Genomic DNA, 14,423 nt, shown 5'->3' with positions numbered 1-14,423 from the left:
ATGGAGTGTAAATCAAGCATTTAAAACACTATGTGAATTGTAATAGTTTTTTTGTTTTGTTTGTCCATGCAGACAGCTCTCCCTGGAATATATTATTTTTTAGTACATTACCTTTCTACTGTGAGGTTCAACTGTATCGACAAAACAAGGCGCTCATTCCAAACTATAGCTCATGTTATAAATACTTGGTACCTCTCTCATTATGCATGTGTGATTTATGACAACAGTAAACATATGTGAAAGCTTGTGGTTAAGTTGGCAATCAAAGGCATGCATGCCATTAATCCATCTCATTAAGATCAGTGCTTGTTGTCTACACTTACACCTATCAGAAAACAGCATCGCTTTAATATTTCACTTGGCACTTCCACACATATACACACAGTTCCTAGGGAATGTGATACAGGTCAAGTCCTGGAAGTAGATCAAAAAAAGGGCAAGCCGTCAGCCCTTCTCGCAGTCAAAACACTAAGCTCTCATGTAAACCACCTTGCTATTTGTGTTGAAAAGGCACAAACCAAACTGCTTAGGGAGAGCGTGCAGGAGGAGGCACAGCTACATCATCACTAGGGTAAAATGTCCCAACCTTTGGATATTTGGTAATAAAGAGTGTTGCCGACATGACATCAGATGCAGTGCATACAAAAGAGGGGGATGATGGTATGTCATGATGCAGTAGTACGTGACAGGGCATACAGACAACTCTTGCGACCCGCAGAGGCCAATTTCATTTAAATGTCATCTAAACTAGTGATTCTCAACTGGTGGGTCGAGACCAGTGCTGCCACAGTTGCCTTGAAAAAGTAACTTAGTTACTTTACTGATTGATTGATTTCAAAAGTAACTAAATTAGAAAAAAAGTTACTTTTTAGTTACTTTCAGCAGTTGCCAAGAGGGAAGAATATCACTTACAGTAGAGTACAGTACCACAGTACAAAAAAGCATTAGCTTAACTGAACCCATTACTTGGTAATATATGCCAGACAAGTTCCAGAATGATGTCATCAACATGAAGCAATGACTTAAATATTAGTGTAGTTGAAGCCACATTAAATGAGCAATTTAGTGCAGACTTGACCTCGGTTTGCGATGGTACCGACATAGGTTATCATGTTACGAACTGCATGCCATTAACTAGTTTGCGCGGTGACAAGAAGGCACGCTTCAGTTACTGCCCAACTTACTGTTTTGTATTTACAGCCTAAAAGTGTTTTTCATACAAATATTTACTGCAATTATGACTCTACTACTGTATTGGCGTATGTTAGTGATAGACTGCGGCGGGTTCTGATTACAAATTCTGATTATCGAGGACACCATCTAAAGTGAAAAACAACGCATCCCAGGACATTCTTTTAACAGGCATGCATCAGAAACATTATTACTTGGGTGTAATGGCACATGTATTCAGGATGCCTCTGTACTGTACAATTTTCCACTCTTGAGTATTTTAGCTCAGCAACTGGAAGTGTAACTAACTGCCTTGCATACGAGCCACACGTCTACTCTGTAAACTAATACAATGCAGCTCAGCCTCTGGCTAATGGACATCATTGCTGTTTTTGGCGTTATGTCAAACTAATTTGAATATCAGTGCAGATTGAATATATATATATATATATATATATATATATATATATATATATATATATATATGTGTGTGTGTGTGTGTGTGTGTGGTAAAAACGCAACATCCAGTGCGATTTAAACAGCCGCTCAAATCACAAAAGTCATTATTGTAGTTAAAGCATTACAATTCATACTGATGTTTGCACTTTTCTGCATCCTTAATTTCCTTCTAGGAAGACAAACTACTGATGTCACGTTTTACTTTCCTAAAAAGAAGAGATCAGTGTCAAGAAATAAATGCAATTTTGTGGTCACGTCATCCTCCGTTTCTTAATAAGGTGTTCTGAAATGCACAAACACGTAAGTGTTGTTAGTGTAGTTATGTTTAAATATATGATTACACAGGTTTTCAAGGCTATTTTTAACAATACATTTTCCTTATCGTTCTTAACTTCTGCACAAGTGGCTTGCGACTTTGCAACATTAGGGTCGCAGGGTGACAACAGTTGAGAACCACTGACTTAAATGTCATGTAAACCGATAAAGATGTGGGGATTGCACACCCGGCAGCGGGCTAACTAGCGAGCTAACGCCGGCTAGTCAACTTTAAATGAGCTCGTCTGACAGCACGACTGTGTGAGGGTCGGCTGGCTTGGCTGCACTAGAGAATGTGACAAGTAGATGTGTTAATTCAAATTTATATTTAGGTCTCACATGTGCAGTTCACCAAATAATGACTTGCTTATTAGAGTGACAACACAATTATAGCCACCTACTTCTCCCCTGGGACCCGACTTACGGCTGGTTAAGTGGCGACAATCACAATTTCCATTAACAATTATTAGCACTTGCAGGTAAATGTGGCGACAAGCAAAGCGCGTCAGCTAATGTTAGAAGAGTGGGGGAAAAATAGGGACGTTTAAAATGTATTGTAGCTAGCAAAAAGGGCAGCCGCGGATATGAAGGAAGAGTGAAGCGGCAATGATCCAACTCGGTGGCCCTTGGGAACTGTTCCTCCTATCCAGGAAATACACTGAGCCCTCCTTGCTAGTGTGCGACGGAATAGAAGCGTTACTTGGGGGGGGCTTAAACAACATCGCGACTACCTGTTAATCGCAGTTTCACGGGCCCATTCCGTCGAACTCCTTGGTTAGACATCACCTCTTTGTTCCAGCCTTCACGGCGCGTACAAAAGGAGTCGTTAGGTGCGGAGGAAAAGATCAAGATTTATCAGTCTCTCCGCCAGTTTCACACAATAATGGCATCAAGGCAGCGTGGCCCGGATGTGGACAGAACTGCCATTGCAAAAATGTAAAAGAAAAAGACAATTTTGAAGAAAGAAAATAAATCGTGAACTGAGCGCTGTTTAATTTTAGCTGATGGGTTCTCCTTAAGGCGGTGTTACATCCTGGGAGCCGTCCTCTCCTCTGGCGGGGAGTTGAAGTGTGGAGTCCTCCGGCGTGTATCCCACTTGAGGAGGCTGCCCCTGCCCCTGCCTCTGCCTGGGCTGCGGGGAGCTGACCAGTGACGACAACACTCCAAACATTTCCCCTCACATGTGGCACAACACCTCCAACCTCCTCACGCGCGCACAAACCCACCCCTTCACTGAGTGCTCAAGGTTGGTGATTCCCGGTTTACTGTTGCTTTAAGAGCACACGTAACCTTCACGCCCCTTTCGTGTTCGTCAAGCCTCAGAAATGTAAATTCAGCTTTGCATTTGATCAATTATCTTTACAATTTGCTACCTGCGAAACGCTTATCAAGTGCCATTCAGGCTTTTTAATTAGTCTAAAAATGAGTACTGTATCTATTAAAGGAGATCGCAACTTGGGGAAAAACAAAACATCTCTTTATCCTATTTGTTAAAACTGTCAGCATGAGCTAACAGTAGTACATGATTGATTCAAATGATCGTGGGAAAGGCAGCTCTCTCTGGCTCCATCTTGTGCCTCTAATTTGATTTGCAAGAAACCACAGTGCTCGAGGAAAAACAACCCTAGACACGGAAAGCTCGACTGACAATGTTTCGTCAATCATCTGTTGTGCACTTTCGGGTACAACCCACGGCCTTGCCTAAAAAAAAAAACAATTGCAACCCCATAACATTTAGTGTTTATATTAACCATCCACTGCAAATAAGGTGCTTTTCTGGGGTAATAAGTCAGCATGGAGAGGAGGGAAAAAAAAAAAAAAAAAAAAAAAAATTGGTAGTGGAAATAATGTGTTAGCATTGACAGGGATACATACAGACTGAGCCCTACCACAAATAGGAAAAAAATTGCCAGTAGATGACCCCTTTGCTATTAAAAAAAAAAAAAAAAAAAGTCAACAAAGTCTACTTGTTATTGTTTCGGCCTGAGCATAGAAACAGCAAATAAGATGGGGGAGGAGGAAAGAGAGAAGAATACAATTTATATTTAAAAAAAAATAAATAAATAAAAAAAATAAAGGGGGGGGGAAGCCTTCACTGCACCTGACCGCAAGTGCAAAATGCTCAGATTCGTCTTGGCGTGTTTGTTCCTTAGTTTGCCATCTTGCGGTTTTAGTATATCATCTGCTAGCATTTTTTTTCTATCATTAGAAGTTGGTACCTGAATAAAGGCGATGATGTTTAACTTTTATCTCTGCCGAGGTTGCTCCCTTTCCTATAGCACTTAAATATTTTATCAGTTCACATTAAATACCATACCTGAATGTAGGGAAATATGTAAACATCATTGTCTTTGTCCTGTATCAGCATTTTTCTTTCAGTCCCACATTTCAATTAATTTACATCAGCTCTTCAGAATTCATACCCCAGAAATTGCATGGTGTATTTTTTGTTGTTGTGCCAATTCAGACAATGATATTGTTCAGTTATTCAATGTGATTGTACATGGGCACCCTAATGTTGTACTCAAATTTATTTTGTATATCAGTTGATGTCTATGTATTGAGAGCACATGTAAAATTTTAAGAAATGACAGGATTAAGCAGCCACCCTGCAAGTTCAGCTACAATTTATTAATAGCAGATAAAAACACCCACACCCAATCAGCTTTATTTACATGAATGCTTAATCACGTGTTTAAAAATGTATGTACACTACATACAAACAGGCCATATAAAGGCAGGCACATTGACATGAACAAGGACAAACCGTAGCAGTGAGGATGCAGTAGAGAAGAGTGTCATTTAGAAATTGAAAGTGCTCTGGTTTTCACCGATTTGGAATTCATAACCATCGGCAGTTGCTTCTGGGGCGACACACTGCAACTCCTCATCCTAGAAATTTAAATGGAAGCAAAAACAATACTCGTGTGTTTTTTTTTTTTTGTGTTTTTTTTTTTTTTTTTTTTTTTAAAAAGGCCATTACCTCTCCAGAGAAGTACTTCTCAATCAAGTTGAGAGCTGCTTTGTAGACAGTTTCATTCTCATGAGACTGTAGACATTCAATCCGATCCAATCCACCACATTCTTCAATCATCAGGGCCAACTTGTCTGACTCCTGAATTTTGTCACCAGCCTAAGAGGAAGGAAGGGGTGTCACAACCTCAGCGATTTCTAGTTAGATTACGCAATAGTTAAAAATATCTTGCACCTACCAAAAATATGTTGGTGATGGCATCCAAGATGACAAGAATAGTCTTGCTGTCCTTTGAGGACAGAAGGTTGAGAAGAGGCTCCAGCACATTGCACTGCACCAGGTACACTACCTGCTCCACAGTGCCCCCGCTGGTGAAGTTCGTCACAGCCCACACAGCCTCCTTCTGGGTTTTGTAGTCACCCTGTAGCAAAGGCCAGTAAAACCCAGCGAGTGAATGGGACATCCTCTGGGAGATATTTGACAAGGACAGATAAAAACAATTACATACCCTCACAAGCACATTGACCAAATGTGGAATAAGGCCAGCGTTGATGACTTCCTGGATCTGGGTGTCTTTTCCTGCCGTGACGTTGGACAAAGTCCAGGCGGCCTCCTTCTGAATGTTGGCCTTGTTGTGGCACAGTAATGGAGCGAACCTTGCCAGGGCCCCGACGTCAAGCACTGCCTGAGTCTGCTCATCTGTGCCAGTCACTATGTTCCCGATGGCACGCAGAGAGGGGGTCTGAGGGTAAACAAATGGGTCACTTTAAAACAATAATTTATAGCAGCACTCCCCAACCAGCAGACCACACTCAAACTTGGGGGGGGGGGAAGAGAAAAAACACAGATTAAAGGTTTTGGTTTAGTCTGCTTTCGTGTGAAATTTCAGGATGACCAAAACGCACAATAACATTTACATGGCAACTTAAATTTGACCTTCTCTAAACTTTTTAATACATATCCAACTGCTCAATGTTTCAGTGCAATTTGCACAACTTTGTTCTCCAACAAGGAGCTAAACTGCAAACTTCACTTTAAAAAAAATAAAAATAAAAATTTACAAGGATGTCCACTTCTATACCTTTCTGACGTTCAAGCTTACTTGCAACCTGTTGACGACTATGAGACACTAAGCTCAGCGGCCACTTCCCTCTGAGAACATCCTGGTTGAAACCTCACAATGGCAAAGTACTGTTGTTCAATCATTAGGTGCCATCTTGATCAACAGCATGATGAAGACTAGAATTTATGTTGAATTAAAGCCTCTTTATACTCTAGCGGTCGCACGGCCGACAACGTTCGCATTGCATCACGTGACCGACGAATTGCCCCGCGCAGCACGTCTGCGTAGCTTGCCGCGCACCCGACAAAAATAGTTGCTGCGCGCCGAACGCAGCGGAGATCATCTCTTGTGATTGGTCCGTTTTAGTCACATGCTGTGATGACGTACTAGCGTGCCCATTGGTTCTACATACCATCTACGTCGCCGCCTTCTCGATCGATTTTGCAGCATAATTAAACGTATCATCTAATCATCTAGGTCCATTTGTTCTGTCGCGGTCGCCATTGTTGTAGCTTTGTTACTTATTCCGGAAAGGAAAGTAAAAACGGCTACCAGAAATGGCAAAAAAAAAAAAATGCAGCGGAAACTCACCCTGTGGTGTCCTATCCAATACCAGCCGTAGCGACACCCCTGACTTGGAGAACTGCAGCACGCTTTAAAAACAGCGCGCGTGGGTTGCGCTCGAGTATAAAGGCAAACTACGCACGCATGGGACAGCCGCAGTGATGTCAGTGTGGTCGCCGTCCGCGCGAGTATAAAGAAGCCTTTAGTAATCGAACCAGGAAATCTATTGGCCGATTCATGGATTAAACACCCATTGTGAATTTTGCTGTTCAGCCCCTTGTTAAGAACAGAACAAAAAGTACTGAAACATTGAACATGTGCAGAGATTACAGTGCAGTTTAGGTTCATCCTGAAATCTCAACCAAATGTCAAATATGCCTAACATTTTGTGATTATTATTTCATCCAGGTTAATTCATTCTCCGGGCATTAAAATCGATCGCAACTGGCCCGTCCTGGTTGTCTTTGAAGACGTCTCGCCTCTCATCGAAACATCTAAGACAAACGGAACAGTCCGGTTGATTCAATGCCCTGAGAACAGGTTGTGGCTCTGCACACAAACCTCTCATCTCAGTCATACCGTAGTAAAAATAAGACCACAAGCTAACAAAAAAACAAAAAAAAAAACAAAAAAAAAGTCTCAGGAGAGCTGCTTTGAAAAGGCCGAATGAGACAGAAAAGCCTACAACTTCCAAGAAACAGAAAGCTGCATTTTAGAAACAAAACCAACAGTCCGACTTAAAATACAGGTCAATTGCTATAGGCAATTCTCACACACCAAGCCAAGCAAGTTTCACAAATGAGACAAGAAAGCTTTCAAAACTGCCCCCCCCCCAAAAAAACAAAAACAACAAACATTGTTTCCATTTCCAAAATTCAATCTTTGTGAAGCAGGATTTTCTGAAACGACGAGACCAAAAACACTTACCGAGTCGACAACACACTTCATGTGGCATTATCTCAGATTACCCCAGGAAGTGACCAGCTCTGATAGAAACACAGCACACCCACTAATAACTAAAGTCAGTATACGTATAATGTTTAGTTTTATTTTAATTAGGCTTGACACGATCAGGAATTTTGGGACCGATCAAGTTTATAAAAATGATAACCAATCCAATCACAAGATAGAGCACTGCGTCCATTTACATGACTTGTTGATTTATTGTATATACTTGTGTACTGTATACTGAGTATCTTCATAAGTATTGTCTGGCATTTTAGACATAAGTTAAAACATCAATGACCTCTTGGGGGCATTAAAGGATTGGCCACTGACAAATTTTGGTCAAATCAACATCAGCTGATACCGATCAGATCGGCGGAATGTCCAATTTTAATAATTAGCCTCTATGCTGGTTCATCAAAATATTGCTTTATGGGAAATTGGTCCATGGTCAAAAAAAGGATGGGGACTGCCAGTTTGCATTACATTCTTTTAGGCACAGCAATACTTACCACCACAGGCAGTTCACCGCTGCCAAGCAGTTCGACCAGGCGGGGCACCAGGCCGGCCTGCACCACGACTTCAATGCGATCATTAGAACCGTCAGTCAGGTACGAAACCCCCCAACAGGCGTCGGCCAGCACCTCTTTGTCATCGTGGTGAAGGAGGCGGATGAGAGCAGGTAAGAGCTGCTGGACGGCGCTTACAGGAGGAGAGGGATTCTTGTTGCGGCAGAGGTTGGACACAGTCCAGGTCACATTTCTCAGGTAACCAGGCTGAAAAACAAATTTTAAAAAGTTCAAATAAAGACTGAATTTGCAGTTAGGTTGCGCTTTACTGGCCCCAAAAGGAATAGCTGCAGTTACAAATGTCGAAAACAAGACTGAAATGTATCGGTCGTCCTTGCCTTTTTCAATTAGCTATTAAAAATTGCAAAGTGACTGATTATATTTTTCACTCAATCAAACAAACAAACAAAATCAAATCTGCGTCAGATGGAATGCATCAAGCCGATTACAATAACACTTTTACCTACTTATGCTGACGCAGTAGTGTTTTAGGCTAGAACAACACATTGGGCCTCTTTGGAAAGTCAAATCTCCTAAACTTTATGCCACCTTTCCTGGACCTTTGTGGAATATGTCATCAGGTCAAGGAGAGATGAAAAAGATGCTTTTCTTTCAAACATAGGAAAGGACCACACCGTTTACAAGGAACTAGACTCCCTTTTCCTAACCGACATCGTGCATTCCTGAGCCAAGTCTTCTATTGTCCTTTTTCTCGCTCACTCATTTTTATCCCTCGTACATTTCTTTATTATACAAAGTTGTTTTTTTTATTTTTTTTATTTTTTATTTTTTTAAGTCTAGCATTTTCACACAGTCTGTAAACCTGTTGCTTTAAATATTTCAGCCATAACGGATTGTGGGCAATTGTGGTACTTTCCTTCCATACAGGTTGGTCAGGAGTAACTAGCGCTAAAGGTCGCATTGAGGCACCTTTCCTAAAAACAACCAATCCTCCAAGTACTTCCAGGTCATTTTGCTTGAATAGGAATAGAAAGGAAAGTTTCTAAGCAAAAACCAGAATCTGAAGAGGCCCAATCAAATGAAAAATAGCAAGTATGGCAGTAACTGAGTAAGCCTCCTTGTGATGAGTGAATTCTCACGCAACTGCACAAAGCAGTTTGTAACCTCAAAATGTCTTGACGGAACTATTGTAAACCGTCGACCCCCCCCGTAACACTTTCGTCCCCTATTAAAAGACCTCAAGTAGGTAGGTACTTACACTTAATACAGAGAGGTCAGGCACGGTGAGCAGACTGAGTAGGGCCGCCACAGCTCCATGCTTGATCACCTTGTCCCTCATAGCTGATCCATCACCTAAAGAACAGATTATTATTAAAACCATGCTGCACTAACAATTCAACTGACCAAGGTAGCCTATCAGATTAAACAATGAGTGTTAATTACCAGCAATGTTTCCAAGAGCCCAGATGGCTTGCTCGCTGATGTGCTGGTGGGGGGATGTGACCAGTCTAATGAAAGCAGGAATGGCCCCGCCCTGGACAACAGCGGCCGTCTGATCAGACGTCCCAGAAGCGATGTTGGTCAATGCCCAGGACGCTTCAAACTGGATTGGAGGGCAGTCAGACAGTCCCAAGAAGGCCACAAACTTTGAGATCAGACCAGCACTGATGATCTGGTCAATAGGGGGATGCCTCTCCCGAGACAGCAGTTTCCTGCATTTCGAATACACAAAAAGTGATGAGAATTGAAGCTATGGAATTGACTCAGAGTTCCATTCAACCATTTACTACAGTGCTTTTGCTCATGTGCTGGAGCCTACCCCTGCTGACTTTGGGCAAGAGGTGAGGTACAGCCTATACTGGTCACCAGTCATTCAGAGGGCACATGTAGACAAACAACCATTCAGACCTAAGAACAATGTAGTCTTAACCAACATTTTTGAATGTGGAAAACCAGAGAATAAGGCAAAAATGCAGTGCAAAAATTAAAACATTGGAACCCCAATTTTTTGATCTGTGAGCCAGACATGCCAACCACCTGTCCACAATGCTGCTGATTCAAACATGTTAAAATGTTACACTTACCGTGCAGCCTGTGTTGCCTGCAACTGTGACTCGACATCACCACTGTTCACTCCAGTGAGAATCTCTGCAACAGTCCACTGGCTGGAAGTCTTCATTGACAGCAATTCATAGACACAGATAACATGCAGGACAATATCATGTCAGGGTTTTCCCAAACTTTTTTAAAAATAGAAATCTCCTGGGGAGTCACCAAAACATAAGGTATCCAGTGTCCACAGTATCTTTAAAATTAAAGCAAAAATGTATTACAACAGGAAATGTCAATTAGATATTTTTCATGAACACAGTGGTATTTTGTTTTCCTAAAACACATTGTATTTCAGGTACCTGCTGATGAACTAGGTTATTGGAGGAACACCTAAAAATTGGGATACTCTTCAAGAAAAAACAATGTGTATCATTGGTTTATTGAGCCTGGGAAATCAGATACAGACTCAGTGAAACTACACGATTAAGTATGAAAGTCATTCACAGTCTCGTCTGAATTTGCGCATATCAAGAAATTATGGAAAGAGAGTCAAATAAATTCATACTAATTCTGGGGTGGACAGTACCATTTATGCAATTGTGACCCAGTGGCAATAATTGCAATTGTGTCAAACTTTATAATGCTTTCCAAAAAATTGGTAATGTACATACTTTGGTAGCTAGCTACTTCCTTATTAATGCCTTTATGGAGCCATGGCACATTTTACAATCGGAAAATGACAGCACAACAAACAAACAAAAAGTGTATCCTGAAATTATGATCTCAGGTTAACCTGTAAAATCTGTAATCCAAAAAGAATACGCATTTCTAAACATATTTAATTTCAGTACTTTTCTCATTTTATTTATTGTGGTTTATGTTCAATCTTATGTACAGCAATTTGTTACTCCTGTGGTTTCTGTTAAAGTCCTCTATATATAAAGTTGAGATGAGTATGATTGGTAAGAGGTTAATTGTACATTCAATTGTTCTGCTTGTCAACGGCAAAAAGAAAAAAGATCCAGTATTAAATAATTTTCTGAACAAATTAAGTGACATTGGATAATTTGATCTTCAGAATCAGAATCATCTTTATTTGCCAAGTATGTCCAAAACACACAAGGAATTTGTCTCCGGTAGTTTGAGCCACTCTAGTACAACAAAACAGAACACTTTGGAGACAAAGACATTGACAAAAAACAATTGTGCAAAAAGATGCAGAGTCCTCTAGCAGTTCGAATGACTAATATTGCAATAGTCCGGTGCAATGACCATTGTGCAAAGGGCGCTGAGACTTCAAGGAGTGTATGCGGTTTAAAGTGACGAGTAGTGCGATCATCTGGGACAATGTTGGTTGTGCAAATGTTGCAGATACTCCTCAATCAGTGTGCAAATGGAGCAGATGCTACTCTGGCATGAGTGGCCAGTATATGCAAATAGTGCAGCATGGCGAGACAACTACAGTGAGTGCACGAGTAATACATAATTGGCCCCACAGAAATGTGACAACGAACTCAAGTCAAAAAATTGCCAGCTTATTGTAATGGAATTATAGGTTAGGTGTTTAAGAAGTTGATCGCAAGAGGGAAGAAGCTGTTGGAATGTCTACTAGTTCTAGTTTGCATTGAGGCACAAAGGTTGGGAATCACTAGACAAAGATAGAAAGGCAACCGATTTTGGGGGAAATCTACATGACATGTTCAAAAAGCCCGTCACTTGAAGGACGTCAGAAATTGTGTTGGTAAGGCATCTTGAGGTTTCTGAAGAACGAAAGCAGTATTAAACGTAGAGGCGTCAATCGCGCGTGACGATTTACGGTTACAACAACGCAGCAATAACGACGGCGTTGACCGAGCACTGCACGGTGAAAGGTCGACACATTGAAAAAGAGACAACAGTCTGCTTACTTGGCCGTTTTGATTTTTTTCTTGAAGGGGAGAAGTGGCCTCATCGGGGAATGCAGCCACGTTCCTTCTTTTGAACATCTGATCATCTTTCCTGGCCTTGCGCAGTTCGACGTTCACCTCCACCCTCCTGCGTCGAAGCTCCTGTGTGCGTTTGGAAAACAAATGTCACCAATGAATGCGCGCCGCATTGGGCTAGCGACCACTTCACTTTTGACACGCTCACTTACATTAGCATCTTTGCCTTTGTTCTTGAACTTGTTCAGACGGTCGACGTTTTCAGACATTTTCCTGAATATCAATCAAGCTGGCCAGCAGTGAGGAAAAAGAGCTTTTGAAGAGTTCCTGTCGTACAAAAAAATAAAAAAAGATTATATATATATATATCAGTTAGCTACATTACACTTGGCGACGCCTCGTGACACTTCAGCATGACGACAGAATACGTATCAAGCATAACATTTGACCGATTCAACAATACCAACACTGAACGTGTTATAAAGCAAAATATTAACCGTAGAGGGAAAACGCAATAAAAATATATAACTCAACAAAAAATGTCAGAGCAATGGAAGTCTCACCTACTTCTCGGGAAATGGTTCAAACTGGGCAGATGATGACGAACAGACCTTTAAAATTCCTGGAACAAAGAGTTCTGATTGGGCTGTTTGAGCACAAGCTACGAGCCGCCTCCATTCATTGGATAGTTTGAAAAGAAACAGGAAAGGTGTCATCCCCTGTATTCTCGCGAGTTTTATGAACGTGGACAATGATAAATCTCAGCTTTTGTCCATGTGGCTATATACGTTTAGCAAGCCTTTTTGTTTTTGGTAAATATAAAATGTTACTTATCGTTTTATTTGTCATGCCTATTTGTTGTGTCCTCGCCCATCTTTTTATTTCTATTGTGGTCAAGGGCCACGCTGCATACTTAAATATAATTATAATTACTAAGACAATTATATCAAATATTTTTGTACTGTAGATGTAAAACTATTTACATTTTATGTTAATATCGATAAATTTTATGTTAATATCGATAAATAAACTAATTATTTTAATTGACCAGTTTTTTTTTGTTTTTTTTTTACTAAACACGTATTACCTGACCCTCGTATATAAATGTAAAGATGTATTGTACAGCTGTAAACCAGAAAATAAAAAATAAAAAAATGAAAGGAAATGGTAGTCATGTTCCATTCAGATTTTTACATTTTAAACAGGAATCTTGATAATGTAAACGTTTGGTGGGCCATCCTTTACCCATCCTTGGTTTAAATGACATGAAATGGAATGGTGGAGAAAAATAATCAGCTGAAATATATTCACCAAAAACACTCACATTTGGTTGTACCTGTGTTTATTGAGCACCTTTGGTGGCTTTATTCAGCATCTTGATTATGTATAATAATTGATAACTTGTCGAGCATGGTCATAGCACAGGTCTGAAAGAAACACTTGGAGAGAACCTGTCAAGCTGAGCACTATTGATTATGACAGCCTTGATCTGGTTATACTGATTGTGGCTTGTTGACTACTGGTCTGCTCCTTTTTTAGGCTACACATCCGTTGTGTATACAAGAAGTGGAATGTTTTCATCTTCCGGGAATTGTATTAATATCTTTTCACCACAAGCTAATAGTGGTCAGATGAATGAATGAACCTCCATCCATCCATTTCCCGTACCGCTTATCCTCACTAGGGTCGCAGGCGTGCTGGAGCTGGCGCGACGCGGGGTACACCCTGAACTGGTCGCCAGCCTATCGCAGACTATTGAATAGATTTAGATTTTTCAATTTATTAGTGTATAAAATTTTACACAATGCTGTGAGCAATAGCAGCTTGCATGTTTTCAGAAAAAAGGGAACAAATGTGTTGTATTTATTTTTTTTAATGACTTGATACTACTGAATGTATGCCCTGTATATTATTCCCACTGTTAAGCCTTGCAGACTTTACAGATAGATCAGGCGTGGGAAAACATTTGTGCTTAAGGTCAAAATTAGATGTTTAAAACAAAAAAGTAAAGAAAGTAATTAAATGTTTATTTATAATTTAATTTTAATTATCTAATAGAATAAAAAGTTCAATATATATTGTGATGTTTATTTTACTATTATTTTAATTACTACATTTAAAAATGTTACATGTAAAATTAACAATTTAAGGTAATTAAAAATACCTTAGTTAATCAATTTTAGCACCAAAAAAAAAAAAAACAGCTAAACTAACACAAGACAGATCTCTTGATAATGCAAATACTTGGTGGTTCCAATTCCAGAATATGTGGCCCCCACTATAAAACCACATTATTGTCAGTTAAGTAGTTGTTGTCAAAATAGGAACGAGTCAATAGTTATGCTTTTTATTAACTTCCATATACATCCATATTTCCTCAGCTGTAATAAAAAAAAAAAAAAAAAAAAAAGAATACAAAAAAAGTCAAA

The 14,423-nt window shown here is 40.1% G+C and overlaps 2 protein-coding genes across 3 annotated transcripts in view; both read right to left on the bottom strand.

Moving 5' to 3' along the window:
- smurf2 (SMAD specific E3 ubiquitin protein ligase 2) overlaps nucleotides 1-3,170 on the bottom strand; it is a 60,766-nt gene extending 57,596 nt beyond the window's left edge. The window contains exon 1 of the mRNA XM_061700744.1: nucleotides 2,676-3,170. Within this exon, the coding sequence (XP_061556728.1) occupies nucleotides 2,676-2,727 (52 nt within the window). The 5' untranslated portion in view covers nucleotides 2,728-3,170. The remainder of the gene's footprint in view (nucleotides 1-2,675) is intronic.
- Nucleotides 3,171-4,554: 1,384 nt separating this feature from the next.
- Nucleotides 4,555-12,616, bottom strand: kpna2 (karyopherin alpha 2 (RAG cohort 1, importin alpha 1)). 2 transcript variants are annotated; one of them, XM_061701022.1, is made up of 11 exons: nucleotides 12,562-12,616; nucleotides 12,207-12,321; nucleotides 11,980-12,120; nucleotides 10,105-10,193; nucleotides 9,464-9,732; nucleotides 9,279-9,373; nucleotides 8,003-8,266; nucleotides 5,427-5,660; nucleotides 5,157-5,339; nucleotides 4,928-5,077; nucleotides 4,555-4,836 (listed from the first exon to the last, which is right to left on the bottom strand). In XM_061701022.1, exons 2-11 carry the CDS (start codon nucleotides 12,261-12,263, stop codon nucleotides 4,747-4,749), a joined length of 1,572 nt encoding a protein of 523 aa, XP_061557006.1. In that variant the 5' UTR covers nucleotides 12,264-12,321; nucleotides 12,562-12,616; the 3' UTR covers nucleotides 4,555-4,746. The 2 variants fall into 2 exon arrangements, with proteins under 2 accessions (XP_061557006.1, XP_061557005.1); XM_061701021.1 differs by having other exon boundaries at nucleotides 12,558-12,599.
- Between the last annotated feature and the right edge of the window lie 1,807 nt (nucleotides 12,617-14,423).

The sequence above is a fragment of the Phycodurus eques genome, chromosome 16, assembly GCF_024500275.1.
Source record: "Phycodurus eques isolate BA_2022a chromosome 16, UOR_Pequ_1.1, whole genome shotgun sequence".
Classification (NCBI taxonomy): domain Eukaryota; kingdom Metazoa; phylum Chordata; class Actinopteri; order Syngnathiformes; family Syngnathidae; genus Phycodurus; species Phycodurus eques.
Note: the sequence above shows the minus strand (reverse complement) of the source record. Positions and strands in the feature narration are given on the sequence as shown.

What these genes read in the sequence shown, in the direction of transcription:
- kpna2 (XM_061701022.1), bottom strand. Translation starts at nt 12,263, where the DNA reads ATGTCTGAAAACGTCGACCGTCTGAACAAGTTCAAGAACAAAGGCAAA. An exon ending in GGCTCTTGGAAACATTGCTG is followed by an intron (nt 9,374 to 9,463) that starts GTAATTAACACT and finishes TCTGTTCTTTAG; the next exon opens with GTGATGGATCAGCTATGAGG. An exon ending in CTGACCTCTCTGTATTAAGT is followed by an intron (nt 8,267 to 9,278) that starts GTAAGTACCTAC and finishes TTTGTTTTTCAG; the next exon opens with CCTGGTTACCTGAGAAATGT.